The sequence below is a fragment of the Stegodyphus dumicola genome, chromosome 1, assembly GCF_044657685.1.
Source record: "Stegodyphus dumicola isolate Sdum_Otavi_A_Nest chromosome 1, ASM4465768v1".
In the NCBI taxonomy this organism is placed as follows: domain Eukaryota; kingdom Metazoa; phylum Arthropoda; class Arachnida; order Araneae; family Eresidae; genus Stegodyphus; species Stegodyphus dumicola.
In genome coordinates this window covers 191,246,581-191,262,540 of record NC_140768.1, presented here as the reverse complement: position 1 = coordinate 191,262,540, position 15,960 = coordinate 191,246,581, and the positions used below count along the sequence as shown (strand labels likewise).

Sequence of the window (15,960 nt, the reverse complement as noted above, 5' to 3'; positions counted from 1 at the left end):
TTATTGTTCTTTTACATTAAAATAAATTGTTTGTTGATGAATTTTTCTGTGCTAAAAACTTTATATAAAATATCATTTGAATATTATATCACATTCCTATTATAAATCTTAGTAAACATTAAGTATAAGATGCACTTGACTTTTATTGCAGTGATACTCTAAGGATTCATTAAAAAGATTGTTTCTAATGGCCATTGAAGTTTTAAACTATCAGCATTAGTTATATGTTTAAATTTTAGGATTAAAATCATTCTCACCACTTATTTTGTTTTTAATGTCACGTTTTATATATCAATAAATTTCAAGTATTTCCTTCATGATAATTCAATCTTAAAGGCCAGCAGTGTATTAACAACCTGTGGCATTAACATATATCTTAATTTAGCCCTTCATGTACAGAACTTTACCATCTGTGGTTTATCGGCATTTGGGAAACCAGAAGTAAAGTGCCGGATCACAAATAAACTTAACAAAATTACTAACCTTATGTGTTATAGTAAAGTAAAACTATATTATATTTTGTCAATGTATTACTAGATAGCGTCAAGATTTAGTAATTTAGTGTCTTCATATATGAGATATAAAACTTATCTCTTATTAATTTATTTCTTAGTTCCTATTTTTATTTATGGGCAGTAAAATGTGATTATAGTCTTGACTGGAATACGGCAGCAGGCCCATCTAATGTTTTGTGCAAGAATGACAATGCAAGTCTAGGCTAGAGCAGACATTTCTAGGGTCTGCTGCTATAATCTAATATACATTAGGTTGTGAAGCAGCTTTATTTGCACAGTCAGTGATATTTATTAGTTATTAATAAATAATCAGATATTACATACGTTTTTTGTAGTTATTTGCTATTAATTATCACATATTGCATCTAATTTTCAATAGATGAATGGTTAACAAAACAAAAACATATAGTGTGCTGATTATGATGAATAAACAATCAAATAATGCCCACATAGGTTTTATTGATGATACTAATAATAGTTAAGTAATTTTCAGCCAAGAACAGGTTCCAAAAGCAACACTAACAAATAGCTGCATGAGGTATTGTCCATTACACATAAAAAAGAAGAAAACTACATAAAATTTGGTTTCTTGGAGGGTGCTGATGAAAAAAACCATTGTGTGTTATTTGTTATACGGCCTTATTGAATGAATTTATAAGACCTTCGAAAGCAGTTAGTATTAAAATATCGGAATTACGTTAACAAGTGAATAGACTTCTTTATAAATAAGAAGAAAGAATTAATAGATTACAAACAGTCTGTGTCTTTGAATTTTTCTCAGAGAGCTTTATCTGAAAATATAGTAATGACTAATCTCGATTAACCCCCTGAGCGTTACGGCTTTTTCAAGAAACCGCATAAAAAATAATCGAGTGTACTTACCAGGTCTGTTGCAAAAACAGCAAGTATTTTGACTCAAACTACTTCAAAAGTGGGGCTCCATTACCGTGTGGATATAATTAAGCTAATTCTCTCCTCCGTTGAATTTAGGGAGTGAAATCAGTTTTTCTTCCTATGGTATCTTCGTCACAGGAGTGGTTGCTAAAATGGTATTTTATCTCCTATTTGGCTACTTTAAAATTTGCATACTAACGCATATGCTGTATGTTACTCGTACCTTAATCAAGATATGTGCCGAATACAGAAAGTTAGTCAATATACATCAGTAAGAGAAACTACATAAAATGCTTTAAATTTCCAGTTTCTTTAAGGAATTGCTTCGATAATGGTGAAAAATTAATCTTGCATTTTTTATCATTATTTTCTGAGAAAGTACTTTTTAATATACAAAGGGAATTTGTGAGAATTTTTTTCTCTCGTGTTCCAATTTTTCGAATACAAATTTTTTGCAACTTATTTTAATATTATGTTTATATTTAATTTTCAAATATTCTAAGTTCATTCCAGTTTAAAGTATTAGATTTAAATAATTCTTAAGATTGCATCATAAATTTATTAATAGTTAGTTATTTATGACGTTTTTGATTTGTGAGAAATAAAGTATTGTAATCGCGAAAAATTTCGATTTTCATATTTCAGGGGAAATTTCCATTTTGATTAGTTCCATCATGACGTTTACATGTACGTATGTTGCATAACTTCAACATAAAATGTTAAAATTTTATATTTGGGACTTATGACTAGTTTTAGCGCGACTGGTATGTCCGTATGTACGTATGTATGCATGCATATCGCATAACTCAAAAACGGTTAATCGTAGAATGTTGAAATTTTGTGTATGGGTTTGGTATAACATTTAATTGTGCACCTCCCTTTTCTATTGCAATAAGCAGTTCCAAAGAGGCATTTTGAAATGGAACATCATATCTCGTTTTCAAACGAAAATGATTTTAGCAAAAATTGCATTTAATTTATTTGGCGTACAAGGAAGTCATGTGGTGTCCGCATTAGATTTTTTTAAGATGTTTCAAAATAAATAAATATATGGTTTGAATATCAAACTATCTCAAATATATGAGCTTTATTCTTTATAAAAATTTTACAAGAAAGATAAGAAGTAATCTAAATAGCTTACCTTGAAGAGAAACATATTAAATACACTTTTTTTAAAGCAAAATTTAAAAAATGAGTGATTAAATTTTCTTTAAATCCCTTTGGTAAAATATTATATATGAAACCAGATGTTGTTTTCAGAAAGACAATTTGTAGAGTGATTCGGTTTTTTTGATGCTAAGGACGTGAAAAATGAGCAATGCCCTCACCGGGATTCGAACCTGGACCTCTCGAATACGCGCTGAGGGTGCTACTATTACACCATGAAGGATGCAGTGAGAAGTTAGAAAATACCTTATATATTCTGCATTTTAAAAGCCGACTGGAGATTAGGAGACCCAATTGCCAAATCCTGGTAGTGAAGAATCATCATCCATCCCTTTTTTTTTAGTTTGGACGTCACTGTAGAACATTAGGTTATTTGTGGAGACACATAAAAAATTAGCAAAGCCCTAGCCGGGACTCGAACCTCCCGAATATACACCAAATGCGCTACATTACACCACGAAGGCATGCAGAAAGGAGAGAGAAATTACCTTATAATTTTAAGGAGAAAAGTATTGTTTTAAAATGAATATCGCACAATAATTTCCGCCTTAAATTGTCTTTCTGAAAAATATTTTTTGTAATATTCAATCTAAAATTCATCTAAAGCAATATTTCTATACATAAATTTGATATCCTTAAAGTTATGTTATCTAAATGTATTTATAAGCAGTCAGTTAAAAAACAATATAGCAACTGCACAAGTTCTACGTAAAGATCTATTTCTATCATCTTTTTCCATCTATTCTATTATCCATTTCTAGCTATTCTATAATCAGCCAAAATAGAGTTATAATTATCCTTTTGAATATTTGAACATGTAAAATATGCCAATATGGCATATGCGAACAAGTAAAATTATCTCATTACTGTTAGGGAGGATGAATGTGAAACTTCCTTTAAAAAGGTGGCAAAACATATGACACTTTTAGTTTTAGTTTATTTGATTACGGCAAAGCAAGAAAGTGTTAGCTTACTAATGAAAGTATGTCTTCGTGGAGAACTTCCCAAGGTAAACTGGCTGGTATTGACATTACACAGGAGGAAAACCAACGGAAGCGTCCATGCAATCAACCTGTTTGCCAGAACATGAGTCCGGGTCGAACTACCAGTGTTCAACGATATTACCACTCAACCATTGGCTAGCCCATATCTATTTAGGAAAATGTGACTTTGCGTGCTATGTTAGAATTTTTAAATTTATGTGACATGCAAATTTTTAGCCTGATGCAATGTAATAGCAAATTCTTTAATGTCTTGATTCCTGTAGTTTTCTATGAAACTGTATCTTCTGATGACCGACTGGATAAGACCACAAAATCTGGTCCTTCGATACGGATTCGAATCATGGCGTACATCCTGGCTACATAGGAACTTTTTAGGATTTCTCTGTGTGAAATACAATTATGAGTCAAATTTCCTTTCAGAATCTTCCACGAAAGCATTCCACTTCTTAGTCAGATGACTCAAGAATGTTTCATCGTTTTCAATTAAAACAAACTTCTTAGGAAGTACGACGTAGAAGTATACATTAATCATTTATTTTTTCCAAAATATTCTTATTAAAAATCTATTTAACAATGATTATATTGTTTATATATCCCTGTAAATTAAGAATATTTTTTTAGTTTCTTGTTATTTCTGTTTCTGTGCATTATAAAAAATTCAAGCATTCAGAATTTTACACAAAAATAAATTCTTTCCATAGTAACAAATATAACGTTTGCAGTCGAAATTATTTAAGATAAATACAATATATATAGCAACAGTATGCTTTGGCTTATTTGACTAATGTAAAGTCTAGAGCTATCTGCCTAAAAGGAGGGATGCCTTCGTTGGAGGACTTTTTAAGAATTCAGGATTAGTATTCCATTGTTTCAATGCCAAGATGCCTCCTGAAATCTTTGTAATAAATATTAAAATTTTAAAGCCCTAAATCATAGTAAATATAGTTTCTGAAACTTATTATATTTATGTAACTGTTTTGCAGTCAAAGAACACTTTCTACACTCATGTCCATAAATTAAGGATAATTGAGTCATGCAGAAATCGAACTCTAAAATAAATATATCACCTGTAAAATCACTACACACATCTTCAAGAATCATATGCAAAGGAAGTAACCAGATGACACCGATGGTACGTCACAATGATGAGAGTGTAAGAGAGTGATATATAAGGAATACAGCCAAAGAAGTAAAATTATTCGCAGGCGCTTTATAAGCATTTCAGTGCAAAAACCGAATAGTTATGATGCAAAGGACGTATTTGGATGATTTTTTATGTGGTAGAATTATCGGCCGTCTGGAACGTGGGCTTACCCAACTGGAAGTATCAGACGAACTTCGAAAAGCCCAGAGTGTCATCTCCAGGCTTTGGCAAGGATTCTAAGATGATGGTAATGTGAGTAGACGTTACAGCACAGGTCGCCTCAGAGTTACAACACTGAATGAGGACCGGTATTTGGCAGTTACTGCCAAAAGAAACAGGCGGAGCACAGCCTCAGATCTGTCTCGTCAGCTCTCTTCAGCCACTGGTACAACAATTTCAAGGCAGACTGTGTACAGATGCTTAGGGCAGATTCGTCCATATGCTCGTAGACCTGTCAGATGCGTTCCACTTACTGCAACTCACTGTCGCCTGCAGTTAGCCTGGGGTAGAGAGCATGCATTGTGGACACCGCAACAGTGGGCTTGTGTGATGTTTTCCGACAAGTCCAGGTTTAGCTTTCAGTCTGATTCTCGCCGGACTTTCATATGGAGAGCTCCAGGTACCTGTTACCACCAAGAAAACATCATTGAACGACACCATTACGGTGGTGCAGGAGTGCTCGTCTGGGGTGTAATTATTCTGGGTTCCAGAACTGACCTGCATGTTCAAATTGGAATCATGACAAGCCAAATCTATCAGGACATCATTCTAGAACAACATGTACGTTTGTTTCGGGGCACCATGGGCGCACAGTTTGTGTTTATGGATGACAACGCCCTTCCTCACCATGTAAACATCGTAAGTGAATGCCTTCAATCGGAGGATATCACCCGTATGGACGAGCCAGCATTCTCACCGGACTTGAATCCAGTAGAGCACATGTGGGACATGCTTGGCCGACGAGTTGCAGCCCGTCAACCTCCTCCTACATTTGTACTGGAACTTCAGAGAGCATTGCTTTTTGAGTGGTGTAATATCCCCCAAGATCAGATCAATAATTTGATACTCAGCATGCCTAGGTGTTGTACAGACTGTATTGCATCGTCTGGGAGACATACAATGTATTAACAATCATACCAACCATGTAATATTGGTTTTTTGTAAATAGTTTTTTTTTTTTTTTTTTTTTTTTGTAATTTGCTCCAGGGAGAAAAAATCGCTAATTTTTTTAATAATATCAAACATATAGCATCTTTTTTTGCTCTTTACCTTTTGTTTAACAAATAAGCTTTACAAATAAGTGAAATTTGTTTTGCTTCTAACTCTTCCTTTGCCTGATTTTGCATTATCTTTAATTTATGGACATAAGTGTATTTTGAAATTTCTTGCTGTAGGACTACTGTAAATGTTAAATTTCGTAACTTAGTATATGTAGATAAAATGATTTATATAGCATCTAGATATAATACGAAATTTTTTTGGGATTGAAAAGGCGACGATCAGTTTAGAATCAGCAAGTTAAAAAATAATTGAACATAATATCCATTTGGAAATACATTCCATATAATTTTCGAAGTTAAGATGTCCAACAAATCTTATAATGCTGTCGTGCTGGTACATTTGTTAAAGACTTATCTGTTTTTGCCTTGCGTCCTCTGGTGGTGCATGTAGTAGCAGATCCAACTAGTAAACTGAAAGATCTATGATTCAAATTTCAGTCTTTAAGAGAGGAGAATATGTGGAATTAAAAGCTGAATAAGTTTGAAGATTCATTATTGTGTCCAAGGCCTCAGCAATGGCCGAACATTAAGACCTCTGAAAACTGGCAGTTCGGCCTGGTTTGAGTTCGATCTCAGACGAATGGGCTGACTGCATGGTTGGTTTTCGTGGTTTTCCTCATGTGTAATACACTAGCTTTCTTCAGAATATCCTCCACGAAGGCATCCCTCCTCTTAGGTAGATAGTCTTCATATCTTTCCCATATTTAAAAAACCAAACCGACCATGACTGTGATCCTGCGAATGCGTTGTTAAGTTTACCTGTTTCATGGCTTTAAGCACCTAATGGATTCTATGTATTATTATTATCAATGAATTCCTCTCAGGAAGTTATCCAAAAAATGTATTACCAGTACAGATTTTTTGAGGATATTTTTCTTTCTGAGAAAAGTACTCAGTTAAAGACTGATTTTGAATTAGAAATTTTTATTATATTTGGTTAGTAAATTAATTGATATAATGTTATTAATGTTACTACTTAGTTATCTTTAAGGACCCTTTAAGGAAACCCTTTAAGGACATATTATAACAGTGAAAATTATTTTTGTTCTTTTTTAAAGTTCCTCTATACATTATAATTAAATATTAACAAGAAAAGCAATATTTGCATTATTGCTGCCTTACAGTACATATATTATACAATAAAATAAGTACTGTAACACAGCAACAACAATTAAATGCCTTCTTACATAACAACTCCAATTAAAACTACTAACTAAAAGCAGCAAATGCATTTCCCAAAATGTATACTTTTCTAGTATGTTGTAAAATAGGTTTTAAAATATTTTGGAAAAGAAATTATGTGAAAGAAAGTAAATCTAGTTTTCATTTTTACAAACTTTCGTATAATGTATCAATTTATTTTAAGCCATTTTAACCAGTAATAACAACTTAATACTGTTTCAAATTAAATATAATGAGTGGAAGCATTCACGATATGCCCACCAGCGGCCGAGCGGTAAAGTCGCTGAACACTGGTAGTTCTGTCCGAGTTTCGAATCCGCCGAACGGGCTTGCTGCATGGGCGTTTTCATGGTTTTCCCCATGTGTAACGTGTATACGAGCTAGTTTCCCTTAGAAAGTCCTCCACGAAGGCATCCCTCCTCTTAGGCAGATAGCCCTCGAGGCTTTGCCATAATCACACACACACACACGCATTCACAATGCTCGAACATAGCATATTTAAAACAGTACAAGACTTTTCTCTAGGAACCTTTGTTAGGAGGAAGCAACTGATTGAAAGCATGTGTTCAAATTATCACAGCTGCCATTTATGTTGTGAGAAAAGGTATGTCTTTTGTGTGCGTATGTTTAAAAACTTGTTTTTCCATTCCGTAAGTAAAGCATTCCCCCAGGGGTGTAATTACTCTTTTGCGACAAATCTGAACTGCTGCAGTTCTTCAAAACCGCGAACTGAATGTGCCTATGATGACTTTACTGAATGATCAAAGCCATCCGTTATTGTGAACCATTTTAAGCTTTCTTTTAGAAGTACAGAAGGTTACAAGTAACAGGTTTTTTACACATCTACGGCTATTCTTTTTTAATCACTGTCATTTAACATAAATGTAAAATCAATCAATATTTAGTCATTCCTTCGCGTAGCATGTCAAAACAAATTTCTCTTAAGTTATATGTTCATGATTGAAGTTGCTATGTCTATTAATTGAAAGTTTTCAACTTGCCGGTTTTATGCATATACATAATCATAAGTAAATTTATTTAAATAATGCAAATATTTTGAAATGCTATTTTTTTAATTAAATTCACAAGCATTTTGCATATCTCTGAACATTTAGTTTGAAATCTAAAGGATATTTTATGAAAATGTTATCTGTTTAAAGATAGTATTGGGAAATTTTTACATGCTGCTTATTTATTTAGTGAAGAATGTTCGTGTCAGTTTGTTGTATGTCTAAACACTTTCTTGGCGATAAAACGTAGTGGTCTAAAATGAAGAAGAGCAACCCTCTTAGACTCCTGCTGAGAGTTGTCATTTAGAGATCTCCAGGGTTCCAGAAATAAGGGGGGGGCACTGAGGCATCTGCACGGCTGCTTTAAAGCGCTCATAATGCTTTCGATATCATTGCCACTGACCGCCTAAAACCGTCAATAACGCTTTCGAACACATTTCCCTTGACCGCCTAGAAGAGTCCGTAACGATTTTGACGCAGGTCTCCTTGACCGCCTAAACCCGGTCATAACGCTCAGAGGGTTATCTACTGAAACTGAATATCTTCATACGTTTGTGAAAAAGTTCCTGCAATGAAAATATTGGCATCACACACACACATGCACATATATCTAATAAAAAAAACAGCAAAACTGGATAAATATGTGTCTCTGTAATAGCACAATAAGTCATTGAATCATAGATATAACAGATAATATCAAAGAAACTCTTGTAGTTCACTTAAAACTGTGCTCCGCCCCCCCTCCCAGGTTCATGTCGATGAAATTACAGACATATCAAAAGTTTAATATTATGTCATTTTGAGAATACATCTAATGAAGAATTTCTGTTTTACAAATCATTGAATACGAGAGCAACTGCTGAAGAAATTTTTAACTTGATTGGTACTTACATCACTCAAAATGCATGGGGTCAAGCAGCAATGGTGCTATGCAGGTCTTTGCCAAAGAAAAAAACTTATTTCCCGAATATGTGTGGTTGCATTGCAGCATACACAAAGAAGCCTTGGCCATAACGAAAATGCCACTGCTTTTGCAGATTGCTACGCAAGAGTTTATAAATTTTATAAAGCAATTGTCCCTTGAAAATCAGATTTTTAGGGCATTATATAAAGAGATGGGCAGTGAATATGAACATCTTTAACATTGTGAAGTAGGTTTTTATCCAAAGGCAATGTTTTGAAGACGCTTTTGGAAATGAGGGCAAAAGTTTTAGTTTTTTTAAGCCAACATTCCTGAACAGCTAAAGCTGCAATATTTTAATTGTAAGATAATTTAAGTGATGTTAATTGGTTGATGAAATTACCTTTGTGACATTTTTGATATTTTAAATAAATATTTTATTACAAGGCGGCAATGTAACTATTTAAAGTGCAAGAAAAGATAGAAGTTGCAATGAAACAGCTCATTGTGAACCCTTCTCGTAGAAATAGGAAATTATGATACTGTAATGAAGCTAACTGAAGTGCAAAATGAATACAGTAGTAGTTCAGTGCCTGATGAAATTTTAATTCATATGAAGAATTAATTGACAGGATTGCAGGCAAATCTAAAAGAATATTTTCCTCCAATTCATAGCAACAAGCATGGATAAGAAATCCTCTCACACTTACCATAAAATAAAATCAGAGATAGAATTAATAGATTCAAATTTTGAAGCCACACTTGAACTGTCTCATGATACAGTGCTTAAGTATGGATTCAACCAAATACCATTGATAAATTTTTGTCTATCCTGACGTCAAGAGTATCTATTTCTGGTACAAAAGACAATTATGTTTCTAATGCCTTTGTTACAATTTTCAAAAGTGAAACAACTTTCTTGACACTTGATTTAAAAAAAAAATAAATACAGAAATTTGTTAGCTGTTATACCAAATTAGACAAATAAATTTATCATCTCTTTTTCTATAGACCTGAAAGTTCTAGAAAAGAAGAAACAGTATCACACTTTCCATTAAAACTTTATTTTTTACATTTTTTATTTATTTACTTATTTATTATTATTATTATTATTATTATTTGGTTACTTTCACAATAAAGGAAAATATTTTAACACTGAAATTTGTTTAATTTGCTAATAAGCTATTAATATTTTTACTGGACCATTGGGGGGGGGCGAACTGGGAAATCTAGGTTTAAACCAATGGTCTTTAAGCTGTTTCTTGTACCTTGTTATTCCAAGAAATTTATCGAAGGATTCCACAATTCAAAATCAAAATTGAAAGTTTTTAAAACCATATGAATTTCAAAACTAATCATATAAAATATTTTATTTCTGTTATTACTTAAGCAATATGAATTTAATTATTTTTTATAAATAAAAATTTAATGCAATAATGATTTTCTTTAATTTTCTACATAAAATGCATGGAAAAGTGATATATTTTCACTTTTGGGGAGGAGTTAATTTGTCATGTTTTCTATCCCAAAAAATTATATTGTTTGTAGTTTTGCTGCAAATTATACTGTTAGGTATTCCACAAATGAAACGTTATAAGATATTTGTAATGCATGTGTATGTGTTTCATTATTATTATTTTTTCTGCTCTCCATAAATTTTTGTAAATATGTTTTCCTACAGTTACATACCTGCCCTGTATAGTGAGTTATCTCAGGACATGTCTCAGGATACCAATACTATTAGCAGCTCCGCTGAATCTCATGAGTATGTGTTTTATACAGAAAAATTTTTTCTCTGTATTTGTTTTGAAATTTTGATAAATTTTACATGTTTGTCTTTTTTATTTACTTATCTGTTTATTTATTTGAGTATGTGTGTATATGTTTGTGATTATAAATGGTGGTGAGCTTCGAAACATTTCAGGAAAGGGTGGCTTTATGGTATAAAAACCAAGTACAGTCAAAAGTCGTTAATTCGGACACCCATAATTCGGAATGATCTATAATCCGGACCTGAAAACTAAAAACTTTCTGCGCATGCGCCGCGTTGACACATGCGCATAGGCGTTTACGCATGCGCGTAAGACCTTTTACGACTGCGCATATGAGTGTGCACAAGTGCAGAATACGTTTTCGCGTGCGCGTTTTATGTATAATGGACGTATAAGTTAAAATTATCTAATTATCTATTTCAGTTAATGTTGATGATTGCGTTGTTCCTTAAATTTCGAATTGAATCCAGCTTATTATTTTTTGCAGACTGTAACAGCAATCTTATAAAAGTAAGCTTAAACTTTCGATTATATCAAATAGAATTTCCGATATATATTTGTTAATATGTAAAGGATCTAAAGCGAAAGTATGTTTTGAAATCCGAAATCTGTTTATCAGTTTCACGCTGCTCGGCGGGGGGAGCGCCGTAGCGGGCGCATAATGAATTGGAAATTGATCTGTCAGCACTATCCTTATCTTCAGGGCAGATGTTTTTATTTTATTTGGCTTATAATTCCTTACCAAATTAGTATTTCGTCTCGATGTGCTCCGTCTTTGATATGATTTAAAACAAGTTCCTCATCATTATAATTCACTTCCGATAGCGAAGAAAGTAACAGAGGTTAGTGAAAACGAAAAAATTTCGATTGACAAATTAGTCGGTGTTCTCGACGCAGCAATTATAGGACTTGAACAGCGGAACTTTGTAATTGAACAAGAAATTATGTCTGTTTAATAGAATTAAAGAGAAAGTATTATCACATGAAACGAAGCAAAACTTAAACAACTTACATTGAAAGAAATGTTTAATAAAGTAAACAAATAAATATTAAGCTTTTTCTTTTTGTAAATTTTGATACCCTTTAGATCATAATTGTTCTTTATTTCATAAATTACGGTTTCATATTTTTAATTTTAGAATTTCTGCATGCCATCTTACGAGATTTAAACTGATGATCTATAATCCGGAAAAATCGATAATCCGGAATCGCCGAAGTCCCGACGAGTCCGGATTAACGACTTTTGACTGTATTGAATTCTAATCATTGATTTTACTTTTTCCAAAAATAGAAAATACAGATAATTATGCATCAACAAGAAAACATTAGCACAGTTTTTAAAAATCACAAAATACTACAAAAATTACATGAAATGTTGAGTAAATTTATTTATATGGCACAGTTTATTCAGAAGCTACTGTAGATTTTTTTTCCATGTCAGTTGATTTTTTGGAAGATTTTTGAGACCAAGCAATAATTTTTCAAAAATATTTTTGTATGAAGTTTGGATTTATTACTGTTATTAAAGTTTTCATATAAGGAGATATACATTGTGCAGTTAAGAAAATCTTTTATATTTCATCTCTAATAGAAAATTAAAGAATGGGATTTGATTCCATCATCTCTGTGTTAAATAATTTGATATCCAACAATAAATTTATTAAAAAAGATATTTTCCAGCTCCCTTTTAAATTTTAGGTTACCTGCAGTCCATTTTACTGGCATATGCTTAAACAAAATGAGATGATATTCTAATGCTTACTTAAGAGGAAACTAACTTAAATACGCTATGTCTCACAGACATGTCTTTCTTGGAATGGATAGGCAAGCAAACAGAAAGAACAAAGGGGTTGTAAATTAGGGATGGATTTAGCAAAGGGCTAGTAAGAGACTCCAATTGCTCACCATTTGTTGTAAATGGAAAGGTTATTTAATTAACTTTTAAACGCTTGCCTGATTATCCCGAGTTATCTCGGGTTCATATGTATTGCAGTTACTTATTATCCCATGAAAACTTGTGCGAAGCAGAATTTGTTAGTACGATTTGTTTTATCACTGTTTTACTTGACCTGGAGGAAATGAAAGGAAATATTCAGCTTCTATTTGCAGTTTGCCAAATTTTGTTGGTTGCACGGTTCTTTTGGAGGGACTGGTCACGTGTTTCTGTATTGTATAGTATATGTTGGCTTGTGGATTAGTAATGTATAAAGAAAGATACATGCACTGAAAAAAAAATAATAATAATGGTGATGATGCAAGATAGCGAAAACGATGATTTTTCAGATAGTGATTATGAAGAGGTGTGAAAAAAATTTTGTAAAAAATCAAATCCAACGAGACAGTGTACTCTGTGCTCCCGTGAAGGAGATTCCGAAAGCCAGTAAGAAAAGAGACCAGATACCAATGTAGAATGTCAGGTATCACTTTGTGTTGTCCCTTGTTTCAAAAACTATCATACAAAGACTAATATTTAACTTTTTTTCATTTGCCCGAGATAACTCGGAATAGTAAACTAATATTAAAACAATGCTTTTACACCTTCAAGCTTAAAACCTACATATTTTGATTTGTTTTGTTTTGTTGTATTTAATAATAAAATAAAAAATGTGATGATTTTTTGCAATTTTTTTCAAAAAAATTTGTAAGGGAAGCGGTTAATGAAGAAAATTTAGAGTTTCCATTTGGAAATGTAACCATTTATTTATACATGAACTGTGTTGAGTTATTCTCATGACATACTAAAACTGCTAGATGGGGTATAAACTATATGCATTCACGTAACAGCAATATAATGCAAAATTACAAATACAATTAATACTTTTATATTCCTTTTTGTAATATGAAAGGGTCTCGGCATAGACTAGTTCCATAATTATTAGTTGACTGTCTATTTCTTGGTCATCTCTTTCCAAAGAATCTTGTCTGTACTATTGCTTCTGCATGTGCCTGTTAGAACTAAAGAATTATTGATTTGGATATTGATAGTAAACTTCTTCCCTCGTTTGTTTCTTCTTGTCATCCCAATGAGGAATTACCATGCTTAAGTTTTTAAGGGCTGTAAAATCTTTTTCAATGGCCACGTTTTTGTAAGGGATTTATAAGTAATCTTGGTAAATTACCAAGCTTTCAAGGCGTGAGGAATGGTAAATATTATTGATTGGGGTCTCAAGAACCTCTCTGTTAGCCACTTCGCATGAAGATGGTGATTTCTGAAAAAGAATAGCTTTTGATCCATTTCATATGAATAAAAGTTTTGCACTTTTATCTCTTGCAGTCTTACTGGATCCACAGTTACATATGTACAATCTTCTGGATTGAAATTTCTTACTGATCTGTAGCACTGATTAGCAAACTATTTTCTCTTGTCTTGCTTCTTATCTGCTACCTCTTTTGCTTGCATTTTGAATTTTGAACATTTTTCTCAGCTAAGCCATTATTTCTTATACAAAATTATCATTTTCAATTACTTTATGAATATCATCGGTGACATTATTTGTGGTAGAATATCATAGCTCAGGAAAGTGGCTGTTTGACTGATAGGTTTGGATTTTGAAGTTTTTAAAAGTAATGAATGACTGTTAACCCCAGAGTCAGATAGCTACCTTTATCGAGTCTGAGATTTTTTGTTACTTGGTATATATTAGATTATAATTTAAATTATCTTACTTTCTTAATGATGTAAATATCATCATACTGAATAGAAGTTTATGGTAACAGAAATATGTAATTGCTAATAGAAACTTTAAATACAGTTATTCATGAACAGGTCCAGAAAGCCATGTCACTGTGAGAGTTCACAGGCCAAGAACAATTGTAATGTCTGGAAGTAAGGTACTAGATGTGGATCAAGATCTCAGTTTGTTTTCTTTCAGTTGGATTGGATTGACTTGGGATATGATAAACATCTAAGGTGTTAACGATATGTTGCATTACAACTGAAATAAATTGAGTTCCAGTGTCACTAATGGTTGTGTGAGGGATTCAGTAGTTTAACAAAATCTATTTTAACTAAGATAATGACACACTCCTTAGCAGCACTGGGTAATGCCAAGAGTTCTATCCATTTAATAGCATCTTCAATTGGGAAGATGCAGTTTTTCTCATCCTTACTATCTGGAAGGGGTTTAAAATGATCTGTAGAAAAGATATCCATCGAAACTTAGACTGTCTTATATGTAAGAATATGTAGACTTCTCTTCCTCTTAAGGCAAAGTTTAAAGGCTAAATTTAGACAGAAATAATTATTTCCAATATTAGTGTTCTTTGTATTCAGAAAAGCTTTTCTTCTTCATTTGATCTAGTATAAGCAAGGTCTACATTTGTTTAAAGGGACAATTTTAAGTTCTGCTTAATTTTTTTTTTTTTTTTTTTTTTTTTTTTTAATATATATATATTTTCCAATTTCAAGGTATTCATTCCATGTGCAGTCAGTTTTTTTTGGGGGGGAGGAGGAAGATAACTTGCTGATATTCTTCATTGCGAATTTAAATTGTTGTAAAAAGAATATTTTTAATGGAAAAATAATTTAGCATGTTTTTTTCAGTTTCTGTAGCAATAAGTTCAATATTTGATAAATCTCTAATTAAATTATCAACTCACATTTATTAATGAATGTGTAAAATTTTCATTTGTTTTTTTAGCAAAACCTACGGTAGCTCATTTCATCTACTCCCAGATTAAGGCAGATGAAATATTTTAAGATTGACTCTGAGAAGTTTTCAAAATAATAAATAAAATTAATTTCTAATAATAAAAATAAAATAATAGAAAAATAATGTCCAAAATAAATTTGAGAAATTCCACTAATCTTTAATTTCCCAACTGTAATCAAACCAACTTTGATTCTGTATTTTCTGCCTCTTTTACCTGTTTTTATTTTAGAACCTTTTTTGAAATAATACTCATATAGAAATTTTTCACAAATTCCACATGGTCATTATAGAGTTTGCTGGTTAAAAATGATATCCTTTAGTTTGACTCACCTTAGAATGTTTAAACATAACTCAGTTGCTAATTTTAGTAGATCAGTGTTCTTTCATCTGGCCGAAATGTTCACTTTTAAAATATTTGTATTTTTTGGGTAAGCTTTAG

At 32.2% G+C, this 15,960-nt stretch overlaps 1 protein-coding gene across 2 annotated transcripts in view; it reads left to right on the top strand.

Annotated features, from left to right (window-relative positions):
- Positions 1 to 15,960, top strand: part of LOC118199250 (uncharacterized) — a 249,158-nt gene that overhangs the window by 190,374 nt on the left and 42,824 nt on the right. For both annotated transcript variants that reach the window (XM_085824140.1, XM_085824137.1), the window contains exon 27: positions 10,779 to 10,862. In XM_085824140.1, coding sequence (XP_085680266.1) covers positions 10,779 to 10,862 — 84 coding nt within the window. The remainder of the gene's footprint in view (positions 1 to 10,778; positions 10,863 to 15,960) is intronic.